Genomic DNA, 14,737 nt, shown 5'->3' with positions numbered 1-14,737 from the left:
CCTCCTTAAAAGAACAACAAACAGTTGACATTTACTGATTTTTTGTTTGGTTAGTTTTGTTTGTGGTTTTTGGGGGGAAGGAGGTGCTTGGAATTCTTAATTGCCTTTTATTAGGCATGTTTCAATTCACTGCTATAAAACCTATGTAACAGGGTGGGATAAGGGCAGTTAGGGAGGATACATCACTTGGGAAGTCTGTAACCATTTTTTTTTATACATTCTGCTGCAGACAGCCTACAAGCTCTCATGCTGTCAGCAGAACTATTTAGTATCAATGATTCCCTTACACAGAGGAAATGTTAAGACATTTTATTGGTTCTGAGCTAAACTCTCTTCATCATCTTCATACAGTTCTATTTTGTAACACTTTACTGAAACCATCAGCAGTACAGAGGAACAGACTGGGAGGTTGGGGAAGACCACTCCAGACCTCAACCATTATCAGTCAAAGTCAAAAAAAAATTTTTATTGTAGTTTATTTTTATGTTGATGGCCAAAACCTTGCCAGCCCTCTTTACACTGTGTATTTTATAAGCAGTCCTAGTAATTTTTAAGGGCACTGACATCAGTGCAAGAATCCAATTTTCAATGGAAATTACACAATGTCAAAAAGTTTTCAATTTGATTAAAATGTTCACTAATAAGAAAATGATGGAGCAGCACTCACAAAACTTTATGCTCTTCCTATATTCAGTAACTGTGCTTCAGAGAGCTCCCACCCTACTCTATTTTTCTCCATTTTAAACTAAATGATCCTTTCTTTTGGCATCTAACGAACTCTCCTTGGAACCTTTAAAAAGGCACTTTAAAAGAATCACTGGCAATTAGAGTGAATATTTTAAGAAAGTGCATGTGAGATTAAACCAATAACATGACAGAAAATGAGAATCTCAGTCCCATAAGTAGACAGATTTTATTTTAAAGCATGCAGGTTGTGATGATACATACAAGTTATTTCACACATATAGGTGTCACATTTTTAGCTCGGTGACAAATTTAGAAACCCGTTCTGATTTTCATGAATTAACTTAAGTCATTCAGCTGAGATGCTCCCAGTTGTCCCTCTCATATCTAAGTGTAGTAACTATGTGCAATGTTCGAGCTCTTGTGTGGGCTGACAGTGACGTGTGCCACGATCTGCTCCCAAGGAGTGCCAGGACACACACGTCATTGACACAGCGACTACTACATTCCTGCCAGGATACCTTGGGCTGGCTTTGGAACTCTTCAGATCGTCTCCAAAAACTGGGCTGGTTTGTTAGTGCCTTTAGGTGCCTGGTTTGGCTCTGTGACACCTTTTCCTGCCACCCCAGAGTCAGTGCACAGCACAGACTGGAGGTCCCTGATGTATTTTATGGCAGCACGCAGGGTCTCCACTTTGCTGAGCCGTTTCTCCAAGTATTCCTTGGGCAGGTGGTGCCTCAGCTTGGCATAGCCTTCATTGACACACTTAACACGCTGCCTTTCCCTCTCATTCCTCTTCCTGATGAAAGCTGAGCCATAGGAGTACTCACTTTTGTGGAGACTGGAATGGGGCACTTGGTAGGGAAAGGGGCAGGGCTCGCTGTAGAAGGTCTCTGTGACGAGATGCTCTGACATGAAAGGCAGGAATGCCAAATCTTCAGCCAAAGAGACCTGGCTTGGTGCTTCTGGGTACACGTGAAACGTGACCAGTGGGTCTGCACAGAAAGGCCTTGCCAGCTGGATGTGCTGAGCCTCAGCACAGATGAGGTTACAGTAGCTTTTGCCATCCATCAGGTTCTGCATTTAGCCTGGAAACACAGAATTACAGAGTACTTTAACTCACACTGAACAGTTTAAAAAACTCACCTGGACTTACCAACTCTAGGCCTTGCTAACATTTTCCAGAAGAGACTTTTTTAATGCATTAGTGACATTTCAGAACACTGTTGGAAGATCAGGTAGAACAAGACAATATCCCATTTGAAAAGTACAAGAAAGTGCAAGTCAGTCACACTGATTAAATTAATACACAACAGATATTAATATAAAGCCACTAAAGTTTCCTAAAGGAAAGAGAAAGCAGCTTCCTTTCACCCCAGCTTTAGAAATGAAGAGACTCTACCTATATGCATTCCACATAGGTCTAGCTTGCTCCAAATCCACCAAAACTTACAGACAACAAATAAAGAAGGCCAACATCTGAGGCATTTTGCCCGCTCCCTTCCCCTCCCTGAGAAAAACTGATTCTACAATTCCAGTAAAAGACTCCCTAGTCATACCAAAGAGCCTTCAAAGACAAATTACTTTTCTGTCTATTCATGGGATGCTACATTCAATATATCATTTTAACAAAATGGAAAACCTGTGCAGAGAATGGATTTCAATCTTAATTCCATGTCTGTCAGGTATGACATCCACTCATACAAAGATTTACCAGAAGTTTAGAGACGACAGAATTCCCACTAAATCTAACTCCTCCTTAGGTCCTCACATTCCTTCTCCACCTACCTGCAGATTAAACACAGACATGAAATACTAAAAACAATCCTACTGCTTGAAATTAAATATTAAATGTCATATTTATGAAATGAACACTTTATTAAAGGAAAAATGCATGTCCTAGTAATACAAAGAAGGGATGGCACACAGCTGTTGGGGCCCTGCTGGAAGCCTCTAAGTCAGACTGGCCTACCCTCACTCCCTCTCTTCAGAGCAGCATTACAGCAGCTCTAACCACTCACATCACCCTGACACATTTATCACAAAGACACTCTTGCAGTGAGTTATAAGAAGCTGCATTATGGTGCCTTCCCAATATCATTATTCCAACAGCTAAACATCAGCCTAACTGCTGAGGATGTAATGACTGTTACCTAACAGCTTCTTTAAATACATTTTAAATAACCAGGTAATTTTTAAAGAGTCACCATGAGCCACCCTCACAGATTGCAACCAATACTTGCCTACACAGAATTGATCCAAAAAGCTCTTACTCACCATCCATTTGCACATCCATACATTGTTGTCCAAAGCTCTTAGACTCTATTGCATCCTCTAAAATGGAAACCATACCTGAACATTAAAACTGGATTACCAGAATCTGCTGGATTCCATACTCACAGAAATCTGGCAAAGCTTCACATGTTCCAATCACAACTCCATAACACAAATCCACCACAAGGATATAGGGATAATGGAATATTATCTACTGACTTCATACCTGCCACATTTACACAGAGAATATAAGGACCTGTCCTCAAAATATTCTATGAAAATGCCTCAGTATGCAGAGTTTTCTCTTTTTCTAATGCACATAGATTTCACAACAGACATCCTGTGAGTGAAGAATTCATTTATAGCTGCTAGGCATGAGTGGGAGTCCAATGCATCTTAAACAGGTACTTCTGTAGGTAGGCTAAAAGCATGAACACATCCATTTCACATTATTATGCATGCAAAAAACTCACATATTTTTACATATGTGAATATACACTCCTCATAAAATGGAAATAGTTGCCAGTCAACTTTCCCTTTTCTACTTATAAGACTGGCTTATTGCCTAAAATCTTTCTGCTGCTAACAACTTTAAAATACTGAGGAAGAGAAGTCTGCTACATAGCAAAAAAAATTATGGCACAACATCACTCCAGAGAAGAAACCAAAACCAACACAACCCCTCAAGAAGAGATATTTGCAGTATTTGTTGCTTAGTAGTGACACTTCTGCTGTGTAACAAGGTTACATAAAACAGTTACCTGCTGCCTCCACACCTGCACAAAGTGTTAGGAACATTTTCCCCTTAGACTAGAGACTCACCAATCTTCAGGTGAAAGTAAAATCCAGGGAAACAAGATGTGCTGTTTAAAGAGATGAAAACCTGAAAATATCTGAATGATATTAAAAAAAAAGATGTTAATGTTCCATTTTTCTCACATCTTATTTAATAAGAGATCACATTAAACAGGATTAATTAAAAAGCTATGAAAACACTGTTAGCAAATGGAACATTGATATTCAGTGAAGATCTGTGGCTACATACAGCAATATGCAAGTCTCTTACCTGAATTATGTAGCTTGTTCCACTGAGTCAATGACTGCAGCAATTTATAGTCAATTGACAACATGCAAAGTAGCTTACAGTTAGATCTGCTCATTTCTGGTTGGGCTTTTCCACCCACACCACAGCTATGATGGCAACAAAACTTGGCATCAAGGGCTAGAAATTTTGAAACTGCTATTGAGCACATCCAGATTACCTGAAAAAGTAATCAGGAATGTGGTTTGTTCACTTCCTGCTTGCCTTCTGCTGCAGACTACTACAGTATAGTAATGAAAATACAAAGCAGTGTTTTCACTTATTGGCATTTTGTACTCTAATATCTAAATAGAACAATTGGCTAGAATTTAGGTAAATATGCACCGTCAAGGCATAAGCAAACTAATTTCCATAGCTTCATTTTAAACACAGAAAAGCAGCATTTATTTAGAAATTTGTAATGTATTTCTCTCCCCTACAGGTGAGGACACATATTATTAGCCAACTTAATGCCTTTAAATTTAATCATTATACCTGTAATTTTGGGAAATTCTTTTAGTGTTGAGTAACACCATATAAAAGGTGAATACATATGAGAAGATTTGAGTGAGCCAACAGCAGCAACACAAGTTTTGCTTAAAAAGAGAAACAGTACAGAATGTTTCTATATTCTATAATGCAATGTATACACGTACTTAGGTGCTACATATACCAGTATATCTGCCCAATTGTACAGGTGCAACAAAATAGGACACCAATCTTCAAAACTCCACATTTTACAGGACTGACACTTAGGACTATCTCATGGTTTGGCCCTTCTATCAATCAAAGCATAACCACGCACAAAAATCCAAACCCAAACCACTTTAGCTTAAAATTGTAAGATCAGAAATACTTTTACTGGCAAAAGATGCACATACACTCATTCCTGCTTCTTGTGACTGTCACCCATCAAGGAAAGAGAGCTCCACCTTCTGCTGCCCCTGTGTGAGCCACAGTGCTGTATCCAACTTCCCCCTTCCCACACCAGCTTCAGGCCTCACAGGAAAGGCAGCCAAGAGGTAGAACAACTCCCAGGACTGGGAGACAGGGAGATATTCAACAATCAAGGCATGTATTTCACAAACAAGTTGCATTCTTCTTTAGTAGACCCCAAGTGTCATAACCAGCAACCTCACAGCACCAACTGAACAAACTCCCACTCACTGGGACCATGTTCAACATAAAAACTGAACCTAAGCATGAATTTTTTTTTTGACCTGTCAATCCTTGTGCAATTTTTTTTTCAATTTAAAGCAAGAATCCTGTAAATCCACCAATTCACCACCTGCCTTAAATTACTCCAGGTTAACTCAGTTTTGGAAGTCTACAGGACTGGCATTAAAACAAAGCTGCGTACCTGGCTGTCCCCCAGGCATGGAGTAAGCAAGCCAAAACTGCCCCCAGAAACAGAGTATTCTTCCAAGGACCATCTCCTTCCACACTGAACTGAAAACTGTCACATAATAATGCAACAACACATGCACAGCTACATCTGAGTCAGGGATTAAAATTTTCTTTCAATTAACAATTTGATGGGCCTTTCTTTACCTAATCACTGAACAAGTGCACATTTCTACTCTGAAGCGTGTTTAGAGGAACACTTTTATAGATGGAGTTTACATTCAGCATAATGAGGGAGAAAAATGATGACAAACTGATAATGCAGATCCATTTTTCAAAAATCAGTTTTATCTTTAATTGTTACATTCCAAAGGGGATATATGAAAGTTAGTCATCCAGCAACTGTATAACCTCTGAAGAGAGATGAATACAGAGTCACAGATAAAAAAATACACCTAACTCCCAAGATGACAGGTGCTAGAGAAAGTATGTGCCTTACACCATCAATCCAGACAAATGCAGGAAGATTTTTATAATAAATATTTCATCATATACTAACTCCTGAGACTTTATCCATGAAAAGAAAGGGGAAAGATTTTATAAGAGCTATCATACACCTACAATATATTAAGCTGTTAAAGCAAAATAGAACAAAACGTCAACACTGTCTTGAATGTGCACTGCATTTGAATTTATCTACATCACAGTACTTGAAATATGCAGCTCCAGGAGTCAGTGTCCACTTATGTTTTGCTTTAAGTCTGCAGACATCACTTGCCATACAAGCATCTTGAAAGTACGAGTGCAAGAAACCAAATGAACACAGCCAGCAGGGGTTCATTCTCTGAGGCCAAAACTACACTGCAAGACTTTGATTTCCAGTACCTAGCATCAATCGGCAGAAAATCCAAATATATTTACAAAAGGTCTTTACATAAAGTGATTAGTGAGTTGTAAGTTATTACTGTGTTCCCAGGTACTTTTTAACCACATAAATAGTAAAGAGAAATATATAGTTAAAAACCACCATAAAGTCACAACTGTAAAGAATGTACCACAGTGGCAACCCAAGGTATCTCAGGGTTTGTTTTCTTTTTTTTGTTAGTAAAAGCCATTTGAAACCAAAGATTTAAGCTTTTGGTTAACTAATCTGCTTAAACTCCTTCCATTCCAGTACATCCCTTCATAGCTCAAATACTTCTTTAATTTATTTTGTTTTTAAATCAATAACAAATCATTCAAGAAAACCCTTCTGAATTGGCAGGATCAGGAAGACTTCTGTCAGCTCTTTGCACCAGTCCACACGCCTGGAGCTCCTCCCTGAGCCCCCTTAGCTGAGCACCACGTGCCGGTCGAAGACGGACTTGCGCTGCTCCTGCACCTGCAGCTTCCAGCGCTGCTGCGCGTACTCCACCTTGTTGAGCACGTTGGCGCGGCTGCGCGAGCGCGCCAGCACGTCGTGCGCGTTGGCGAAGGGCTGCTGGTCCTGCGAGGGCAAAGAGAGAGCCACCGTCACTGCTACAGCTGCCAGCTCTGCTGGGCTGCTACACTCCACAGCACCTGGGGGCTGGCTGGGTTTGGTCTGCCTAAGGTAAAGGAGATGTCCCAACAAGCTGGCCAGTAACGATGACCAAGCAGGTTTTTGAATTGTTGGAACCGTACTCCGATTTCTCATTGGCAGGAACTTGCACAGATTTCCCACACTTCACTGTACTGTCAATCACCTGCTGCCCAGGATCACAGCAGTCTTGCACCCATGTGCAGCCCAGAGCAGACCCAGGCACCCCCACGGCTGTGGTGAATCCACAACTGAATTGGGGTCGGTCCCCTGCCAGCTCCTGGCCATCTCCAGCCAGGCAGTTCAGGATGTTCACACACAGCTTCTATATCAAACCAACACACTCTGGTGTTTACCAAACTAAGCCTATTGTGCTGAGCTGTCTGAAAGCACAGTGTCAATACAGCTGATTAAGTGACACAGCTCAATGAGGACCAAGTGCTTGTTTAATGTTGACTCTCTCTGTTTTCTAACAGTACCTGCAAGGCTTTATTTTCTGGTAGCAAATATAGCCAAGTTATAAACGGTAAGAGTTGGAACTGAACTTCTCATTTGGCTATTAAATTGCTTGGACAAAGTCATGCTGCTAAAGCTACATCAAAAAGCATCATACAAATAATGAAAAATAACAAATAACTATGTTAAATAACTGTCCTATATTAAATAACTGTCTTTTTGTATCCCTACATTTCACATCCTTTTTTTCCAGAACACTTTTGAAGACATTCCTATTAATGGATACTTTTTGATATGATGTGCAGAGCAGCTTAATGACAACTGTAAGCTGTACACAGATTATTATTAATGACACCTATTGAAATGATTACTCTGAATCCCAAAGCCACAATGAGCATTAAAAACTATTCCCACAGAGAACAACAGACAAGCCCTGACCAAAAAAAATTGCCTATACTTAGAATGGCATTTAACAGGAGAAAGATCACTTCATTCACAGGGGGAAAAAAGTCATAATAGCAACATATGGTTTGCTGCTGTAAAACACATGGTGGGGAACACAGGACAGTCTAGATACTGATACTGGCCTTCCTGGTAAACAATATTCCCAGCTCCAAGGCTAGATGCTGTCAATTTCTATGTAGACAATAAGGGGGGGAAAGAATTTAAGAGGAAAGGGGACTGCAGAAGTGGCTTACACTCATCATTTGCCACTGCCACCAATGGGCAAGAACAAAGAGTGAACACACTGCCTTGAAATTCAGCCACAAAATCCATGGATATGGTATTTTTGAAGTGTCACAAGAATATCTCAAGAGCTTGCAAGAGGGAAGGCAAGAATGGGGATAATTCAGAAGGGACCTTAAACTATGTTATGTTCACAGAACAGCTACAGCAAAACATAACACAGACCCAGACTTTGAGGTAAATTCATTCTGCAGTTAACCTGAACTCTGCATGGGACTTATTTCACTTCTTCCACCTACAGTCAAAAGACTAACTCACACATGGAGGTATTAAGATAATATCTAAGCAAAAAATTTGTTTGAGATCTAGCATACAGCACAAGCTTACTTAATTCAAGAAGGAGCTGCCCAATTTGCTATAAGAATGCACACAGAGGAAGAGTCATTCAAATACTTACTTTCAAAAAAAAAATATCCAACACTCAACCTAAAATCCTCCTAGAGGTGACTGGGAAAATATTATTTTGTCATTATAAAGACAGTTGAAACATTTCTACAATGTAATACACAGGGAAGTTCAGAAACAGGGGGACAATCATCAGCCATCTTCACTTAAAAAGGTGTTTCTATTTGCTAAGGGGATAATCAAGTATTCAAAATTAAGCATTTTCCTAGATAATACCTTTTATCAGCTATGCTTTATGTACCCTGATTTCATAACAAAAATATGTGATTATTACCCAGTGCTAGAGAATGGAAAAGCCATTAATGACAGAAAATCCTGTCACTACTAGACTGCTCCCCTTCTCTGAAAAAAAAACCTCCTCTGACCTGTTGGAATATACTGTCAGATTCTGATTTCTGGCTGTAATGCTAAGAAATTATTTCATCATCTATTAGTATTTTGCTTCATTATAGCAACTTCTTTCTGAAGTTTTAGAATCAAGAAACTCAAACTGGAACAGCAGAAGATGCAACCCCCACACTTTCTTTTTGTAGAGAGCAATCTAAGCAGTAAACACTTCCCATAAACATGATGCCTGGCAAGACTGGATTATTAACTCTTAAAAAGCTGTACTGCTGTATATTCTTACCTCTATTCTTACACTGTCTCTTCTCTGAGAAAACAACCTGTGCCTAGAGCTGGCATAACTGCAGCAGCTCTCACTGCTTCCAGCCCAGTGAAAAATGAAAGAGTGGCTTCACAGGAGTCACCACACACCTTTCTTTTCCTCTCCCAGCAGGAAAAGCATTTACACTGCCTGGCAAAAAAAGCTGCTCACCCCAAATAATTAATTATCAACCAACCACCCCAATTTTCACGCTAACCAAGTGCACAAAGACTCTGGTGGACTCACCCCAATGTCTTCATCACTTTGTATGAGCTGTGAGTGTCCAAAGAGGCGCCTCTTCAGGATGGGCTCCACCAGGGTAAGGTACACCATGTACAGAAGAAGCAGGCCCAAAATGGACAGGTATATGATGATTGTCACCTACATAATGCAAGCACAGTTTATGCCAAGATTGTGACTTTTCCCTCCACTCTCACAACAAGCAGCAAGGACCAAAAGATGAGTACAGGCAAAGTTTGATCTTTGGTAGAGTCACCAGAAGATTTAAAACCCAGAAAGAAAAGACTACAACATGGTATTAGAAGGGTTTAGGGCAGCTTGAAACTGTGAGACCTTGCAAAGAATCTTAGGCTATGCCTCTGTAAACAATTCAGTGTTATAACTCTCACTTCCACCAGGACAACTGTCCAGCCTGGCCATTAAACAGGTGACAAATCTGGGGCATCCCCCACTGATCTCCCTTTGTCTAGCATAGACCTGAATTCAGTCACCAAGCAAAACAAAACACCAAACTTCTAAAATCCCAAAATAAAGACATCTGTGTTGTGAAAAACCAAAAGACATTCTGCAGTCTATTCACAGCAGTCCAGGCCTCAAGGGCTCTAATGGGGCAAGAATGTGAAGAGCACAGAAAACATCTGTTAGTATAAATACAGATAAAGAAAATTTATAGTAAGAAAGTAAAGCAGCTGTGTAATGAGAGGTCCTCTGGAATAATAAGGAAAACAAAGCACAAAGCTTGACCAAATGTCTTAAAATACTCAGAATTTCAGCAAGATGTAAAGTCTGACCTCAAAAGTGGAGATTTCAATAAAGGGCCTCTTCTTCAGCTAAAGTTTGATGCTACTGTTACTGCTAAAGATTGTAAACAGCTACTACAAAAAAGTTACATTTTAGGCTGCCTTAGAACAGTTTTCCCTTTAAAAACAGCATTTCTCTAAAAGACAATAGACATATTTACTAAACAGCTGAAGTCTTTGATACATGCCAACAGAGTTACACTGCTTACCTTAATCGTGACTGAGCTTCTCTCCTCATATTTGCACTCACAACGTAAACAATAAGCTTCTACATCAGGTCCAGGGACAGGCATGGGCTCCACCACATGGAGACAGTCACTGAGGAAACACAGAAACTGCCCAGTCAGCTTGGAGCTGGCTTTGACTGAGCTGTTCCACTCTGCTGCAGGGGCTGAGGAGCTCAGCTTGCTTAAGTTCAGCTGTTCTAAAGTGCAGGTACAAATAAATCACTACAGCATAGCTATGCCATTTAAATGAGAAATTCAGCTACTGACAAGCTGCTAAACAAGTTTTAAGATTTTTCTAACTCAATACCATGTCTTCCTTTTTCAGAGAAAGTATTAAAGCTGTTAGCAGAACAAGTCCAAGGATATGAATCCAGCACAATGCATCATTTGACACTGACATCATGGATAAAAGTAAATTTCAGGTACTAATTCCCCTTCTTTCTTCACCATACTCAAAAGAGCCTTATTCCATCCTTTCACTGTCTGAAGGGAGATTAGCCTCTCTTTGACATTCATGAACTGAATTTCTTGTCATCACAAGGTACAGACATTGGGGAAATAAAAAAGGAAGTCAGATGGTTTGTTTCTGTAAGCACCAAGACAGTGAATAAAGAGCATTCGGCTTTCAGCAATAGCATTTGACTTAAAAGATTACCAAATGTAAGTCAGTCCTCTGTGGAAAAGTGTGGTTGACAATATTATGGGCTCTCTATAGCATTAAAACCCAGCTGCCATGAGACAACTGCTTCCAACAACAGCTTCCATAATGCTGGCCTTCCTGCTGACTGAGGCTGTTACTCAGAGCTCAGACCCCAGGTCCCTGCAAGCACTGACACAACCAGGATCCTCTTTCACCCTTCTCCTGGTTACCCCAGTGCTGGCACAGGCAGCAGCAGGGAGTGAAACACGAGGCCTCAAGTGACAGCAGCAGCCTGGCACTCAACACTTTACTGGTAAACTACAGTGCTGCAAACACTCAGCCAGGCACCAGCCCCTCTCTTCTGTCTTGTTTGTACTACTTCTTCACAGCTGCAACTGCTGAGTGCCACCTCTCAGCCTCTGGAGAGGAGTGGAAGGTTTATTTGTCTCATTTATGTGAAAGCAGAGCAACATTTTCCTCTGTGGAAGAAAGCAGCATTCAAGCTACAAAAATGAAAAATACATGCCAGGCACAATCTGTGCAATTGCTGTTCCTGTGGCTGAAAGCTTGTGTCAATACACCGCCCAAGTTCTGCAGAAATCTTGTATGTTGATTAAGTACAGTAGAAGGTCTCTTAATGAGAATATAAGAAATACTAGTATCAGAATTTTTTCTTCTCCAAGTTGCTAGAAAGTGCAAAATCTACTAGAACCTCACAAAACTCCAGAAACAACAGTTCCTAAATGATGAAATGGTTTTTAAGAGTAGAGCAAGCAAAGAAAATACTCCCAAGCCCCAGTTCCAGGTTTGTAAAGGCTCCCTTGCCTTTACACCATTCCAAGTCACTGGATTCAAAACACATCATCTTCTTCCCTTCTACTACTTCCAAGTCTAAATAAACAAATATGCAAACAAGCAAACCAAAAGAGAAAACAGAGCAAAAGGTAGAGGGTTGAAGCCTTGTCCCTTGCTAGAGCTGAATTCTGGAGCACTTCTGAAAGAAAAGCCCCAGTAAGTTATGGAAATGCTCTGCTCTGTCCTGGCACCACCACAGGAGATCCATATGTAATCTCTACAGAGCAACGCTTTAACCAGTAAGATTTATTATCATTTTGTATGTGCCACACACACTCACCAGTCTTTCTGTGAAACATTTTTGTTGTAAATATGGCCTGAGTGGTCCTTGTAAGGAGGGCAGATGCATTTACACCGGACATCCTCAGAGTTCTAGAAGTGAAGCAAACAACACACATAGAACAAATTATCTTATTATGTAATTTATATAATCAGGCATTCTTTACATATGACTTGAAATATTTAACACAAATTACTTGCAAGTATCTCTGAAGAGTCTTACTCAGGACTTCCTGCAAGTTTAAGAACAAGAATTACTTCAGAATTACTAAGTGAGTAGAGCTATTTGTCAAGTAACATTACTTTTGAGATAGAAACACAATTCTTCAGGGGGAAAAATGGAGTTTAAGCTCATTCCTCTTTCCAAGAAAAACCACACATGCAGAAGTTGCTGATGTTGATTACTCAACTACTCAGCTTACAAGGATAGCTGCTTGTCATATACAGTGATGAGCTTTAAAGAATACTAAGCTTATTTTAGCAAATAACAAGAGAGAGGATAAACATGGCTTATCTAAAGTTCAGGACAATTTCTAATGGCATTACAAAAGAACGAGTGAACAAGTATTGGCAATGAACTCCTGTACTGAGCAGCCAAGTCAGAGTAACAGTGAGCACAGGTCAGTTGGGAAACCCTGAGTGCACTGGCACAGAATTATAGAAAGCTTTGGATTGGAAGGGATCATCCAGTTCCAACTCCCCTGCCACAGGCAGGGACAGCCTTCCACTAGGCCAGGCTGCTCAAAGCCCTGTCCAAGCTGTCCTGGAACCCTGCCAGGCTGTGCCAGTGCCTCATCACCCTCACAGAGAAGACTTTCTTCCCGATATCCAACCTAACCCTACCCACTTTCAGTGTAAAACTTCATCCTGACACTACCTGCCCATGTAACCAGCTCTTCTCCATCTCTCTTACAGATTTCAGGTACTGCAATTAGGGCACCTCTTCTCCAGACTAAACAATCCCAATTCCCTCAGCCTTTCCTCACAGGAGAGGTGCCCCAGCCCTTTGATCCTTTCCATGGCCTCCTCTGGACTGGCTCCACGTCCTTGCAGTGCTGGGGAGCCAGAGCCGGGTGCAGCAGGGCAGGGGGTCTCAGGAGAGGAATGTAAATCCACACCCCATGTACCATATCCTACACCGGACCTGCTCCCCCCGCGGAGGGGTCAAATCGCTGATTACCATTGAAAAGGAGAAAACGCACAGGTGTTAGGGGACAATTCAAACGCAGGTGCTGTGACCGTAGAGGGCCCGGTGTCGCTGCCCGCCGCCGAGAGCCGCGGGACAGTCCCGGCTATGAGGGCAGGGCCAGAGAGGAGCGCCCGCACCCAGCGCGGCTGAGCCGGGCACCGAGCGGAGCTCAGTCCCCCAGCCCCGGCAGCTCCATCTCCACTCGTAGCTCTGTGTGACGGTGTCCCCGGGCACCACGGCAGAGCGACAACAATGGCTACGAGCTTACCGGGAGCGCAGGAACCGGGGCGGGCGCCGAGGCCGCGCCGGCGGGCCCTGCTGCTCCACCGAGCGGGACAGGGCAGCGCCCGCACGAAACCGCCGGCTCCGGCCTTCCCCTACAGCCGCCCGAGGCAGCAGTGGGGCCGGAAAGGCGGGACCACCCGCGGGAACCGAGTGCCCGGCGGGGGCGGCGGACGGAGGGAGGGCCCGGTACCGGGAGCACCACTGTGACCCGTCCCCCGCCCCGCTCACCTTGGCCTCGGCGCCCAGCCCCGCCAGTGCGGCCAGCAGCAGCAGCGAGCAGAGGCGCGCCCCGCGGGCCGCCATGTCGGGCCCGGCGCTCTGTGGCCGCCTCACCGCCTCTTGTGGCCGCCGCGCCGCCGCCCGGGCGCCGCCGCCATCACTTCCGCCTGCCGCCGCCTCACGTGGGGCGCCGGCCGCGCCTGGCGGCGTCCCCGCGGGAACGGCGGCGCCGCACCGTGGTTCCGAGCGCGGGCCGGCCGGCACAGAAATATTCCTGGAATCGTGCAATCGTCAGGGATGGAACTTCCAAAGTCACCCAGCCCAAGTACCAAAACAGCACTGTAACCGCTAAACCGTATCACCCAGCGCCAGATCCAGAAACGCCTTGAACACCTCCAGGGATGGCGACTCCACCGCCTCCCTGGGCAGCCTGTTCCAGTGCCTGACCACGCTGAGAGTGAAAGAATTTCTCCTAGTGTGTAATCTGAATATCCCCTGGCTCAGCTCAAAGCCATTTCTTCGAGTCCTCTCCCTGCAGGAGAGAGCAGCCCCCAGCTCACGGCAGCCTCCCCTCAGGCAGGTGTAGGGAGCCATGAGCTCTCCCCTGAGCCTCCTCCAGGCTAAACAAACCTAGCTCCCTCAGCCACTCCTCATAAAACACATTTTCAAAGCCTTTCAGGAGCCTTGTTATCCTTCTCTGGACACACTTTAGTATCAAGATGCCCTTTTTTAAAGAGAGGTGGGGCAGGCTGGCAGGCCTGTAGTTCCCACAATCTTGGCCCTATTAGAATGGGTTTAATCCAAGGAC

At 43.0% G+C, this 14,737-nt stretch overlaps 2 protein-coding genes across 2 annotated transcripts; both read right to left on the bottom strand.

The window, feature by feature from the left end:
- Window positions 1-638: 638 nt before the first annotated feature.
- On the bottom strand, window positions 639-5,591 carry ASCL3 (achaete-scute family bHLH transcription factor 3). Its single transcript, XM_063158498.1, has one exon. It carries the CDS (start codon window positions 1,765-1,767, stop codon window positions 1,228-1,230), a length of 540 nt encoding a protein of 179 aa, XP_063014568.1. The 5' UTR covers window positions 1,768-5,591; the 3' UTR covers window positions 639-1,227.
- A 120-nt stretch (window positions 5,592-5,711) lies between these two features.
- On the bottom strand, window positions 5,712-14,056 carry TMEM9B (TMEM9 domain family member B). The gene is made up of 5 exons (XM_063158497.1): window positions 13,939-14,056; window positions 12,238-12,329; window positions 10,445-10,553; window positions 9,442-9,576; window positions 5,712-6,869 (listed from the first exon to the last, which is right to left on the bottom strand). Exons 1-5 carry the CDS (start codon window positions 14,011-14,013, stop codon window positions 6,714-6,716), a joined length of 567 nt encoding a protein of 188 aa, XP_063014567.1. The 5' UTR covers window positions 14,014-14,056; the 3' UTR covers window positions 5,712-6,713.
- Window positions 14,057-14,737: the final 681 nt, after the last annotated feature.

This window comes from Melospiza melodia, chromosome 6, assembly GCF_035770615.1.
Source record: "Melospiza melodia melodia isolate bMelMel2 chromosome 6, bMelMel2.pri, whole genome shotgun sequence".
In the NCBI taxonomy this organism is placed as follows: domain Eukaryota; kingdom Metazoa; phylum Chordata; class Aves; order Passeriformes; family Passerellidae; genus Melospiza; species Melospiza melodia.
This window is presented reverse-complemented; position numbering and strand designations above follow the sequence as displayed.

Coding starts and splice junctions, on each gene's coding strand:
- ASCL3 (XM_063158498.1), bottom strand. CDS start 1,767: ATGCAGAACCTGATGGATGGCAAAAGCTACTGTAACCTCATCTGTGCT.
- TMEM9B (XM_063158497.1), bottom strand. CDS start 14,013: ATGGCGGCCCGCGGGGCGCGCCTCTGCTCGCTGCTGCTGCTGGCCGCA. Junction 12,330..13,938: donor GGCTGGGCGCCGAGGCCAAG/GTGAGCGGGGCG, acceptor CTTCACTTCTAG/AACTCTGAGGATGTCCGGTG. Junction 10,554..12,237: donor AATGTTTCACAGAAAGACTG/GTGAGTGTGTGT, acceptor GTGTTTCCTCAG/TGACTGTCTCCATGTGGTGG.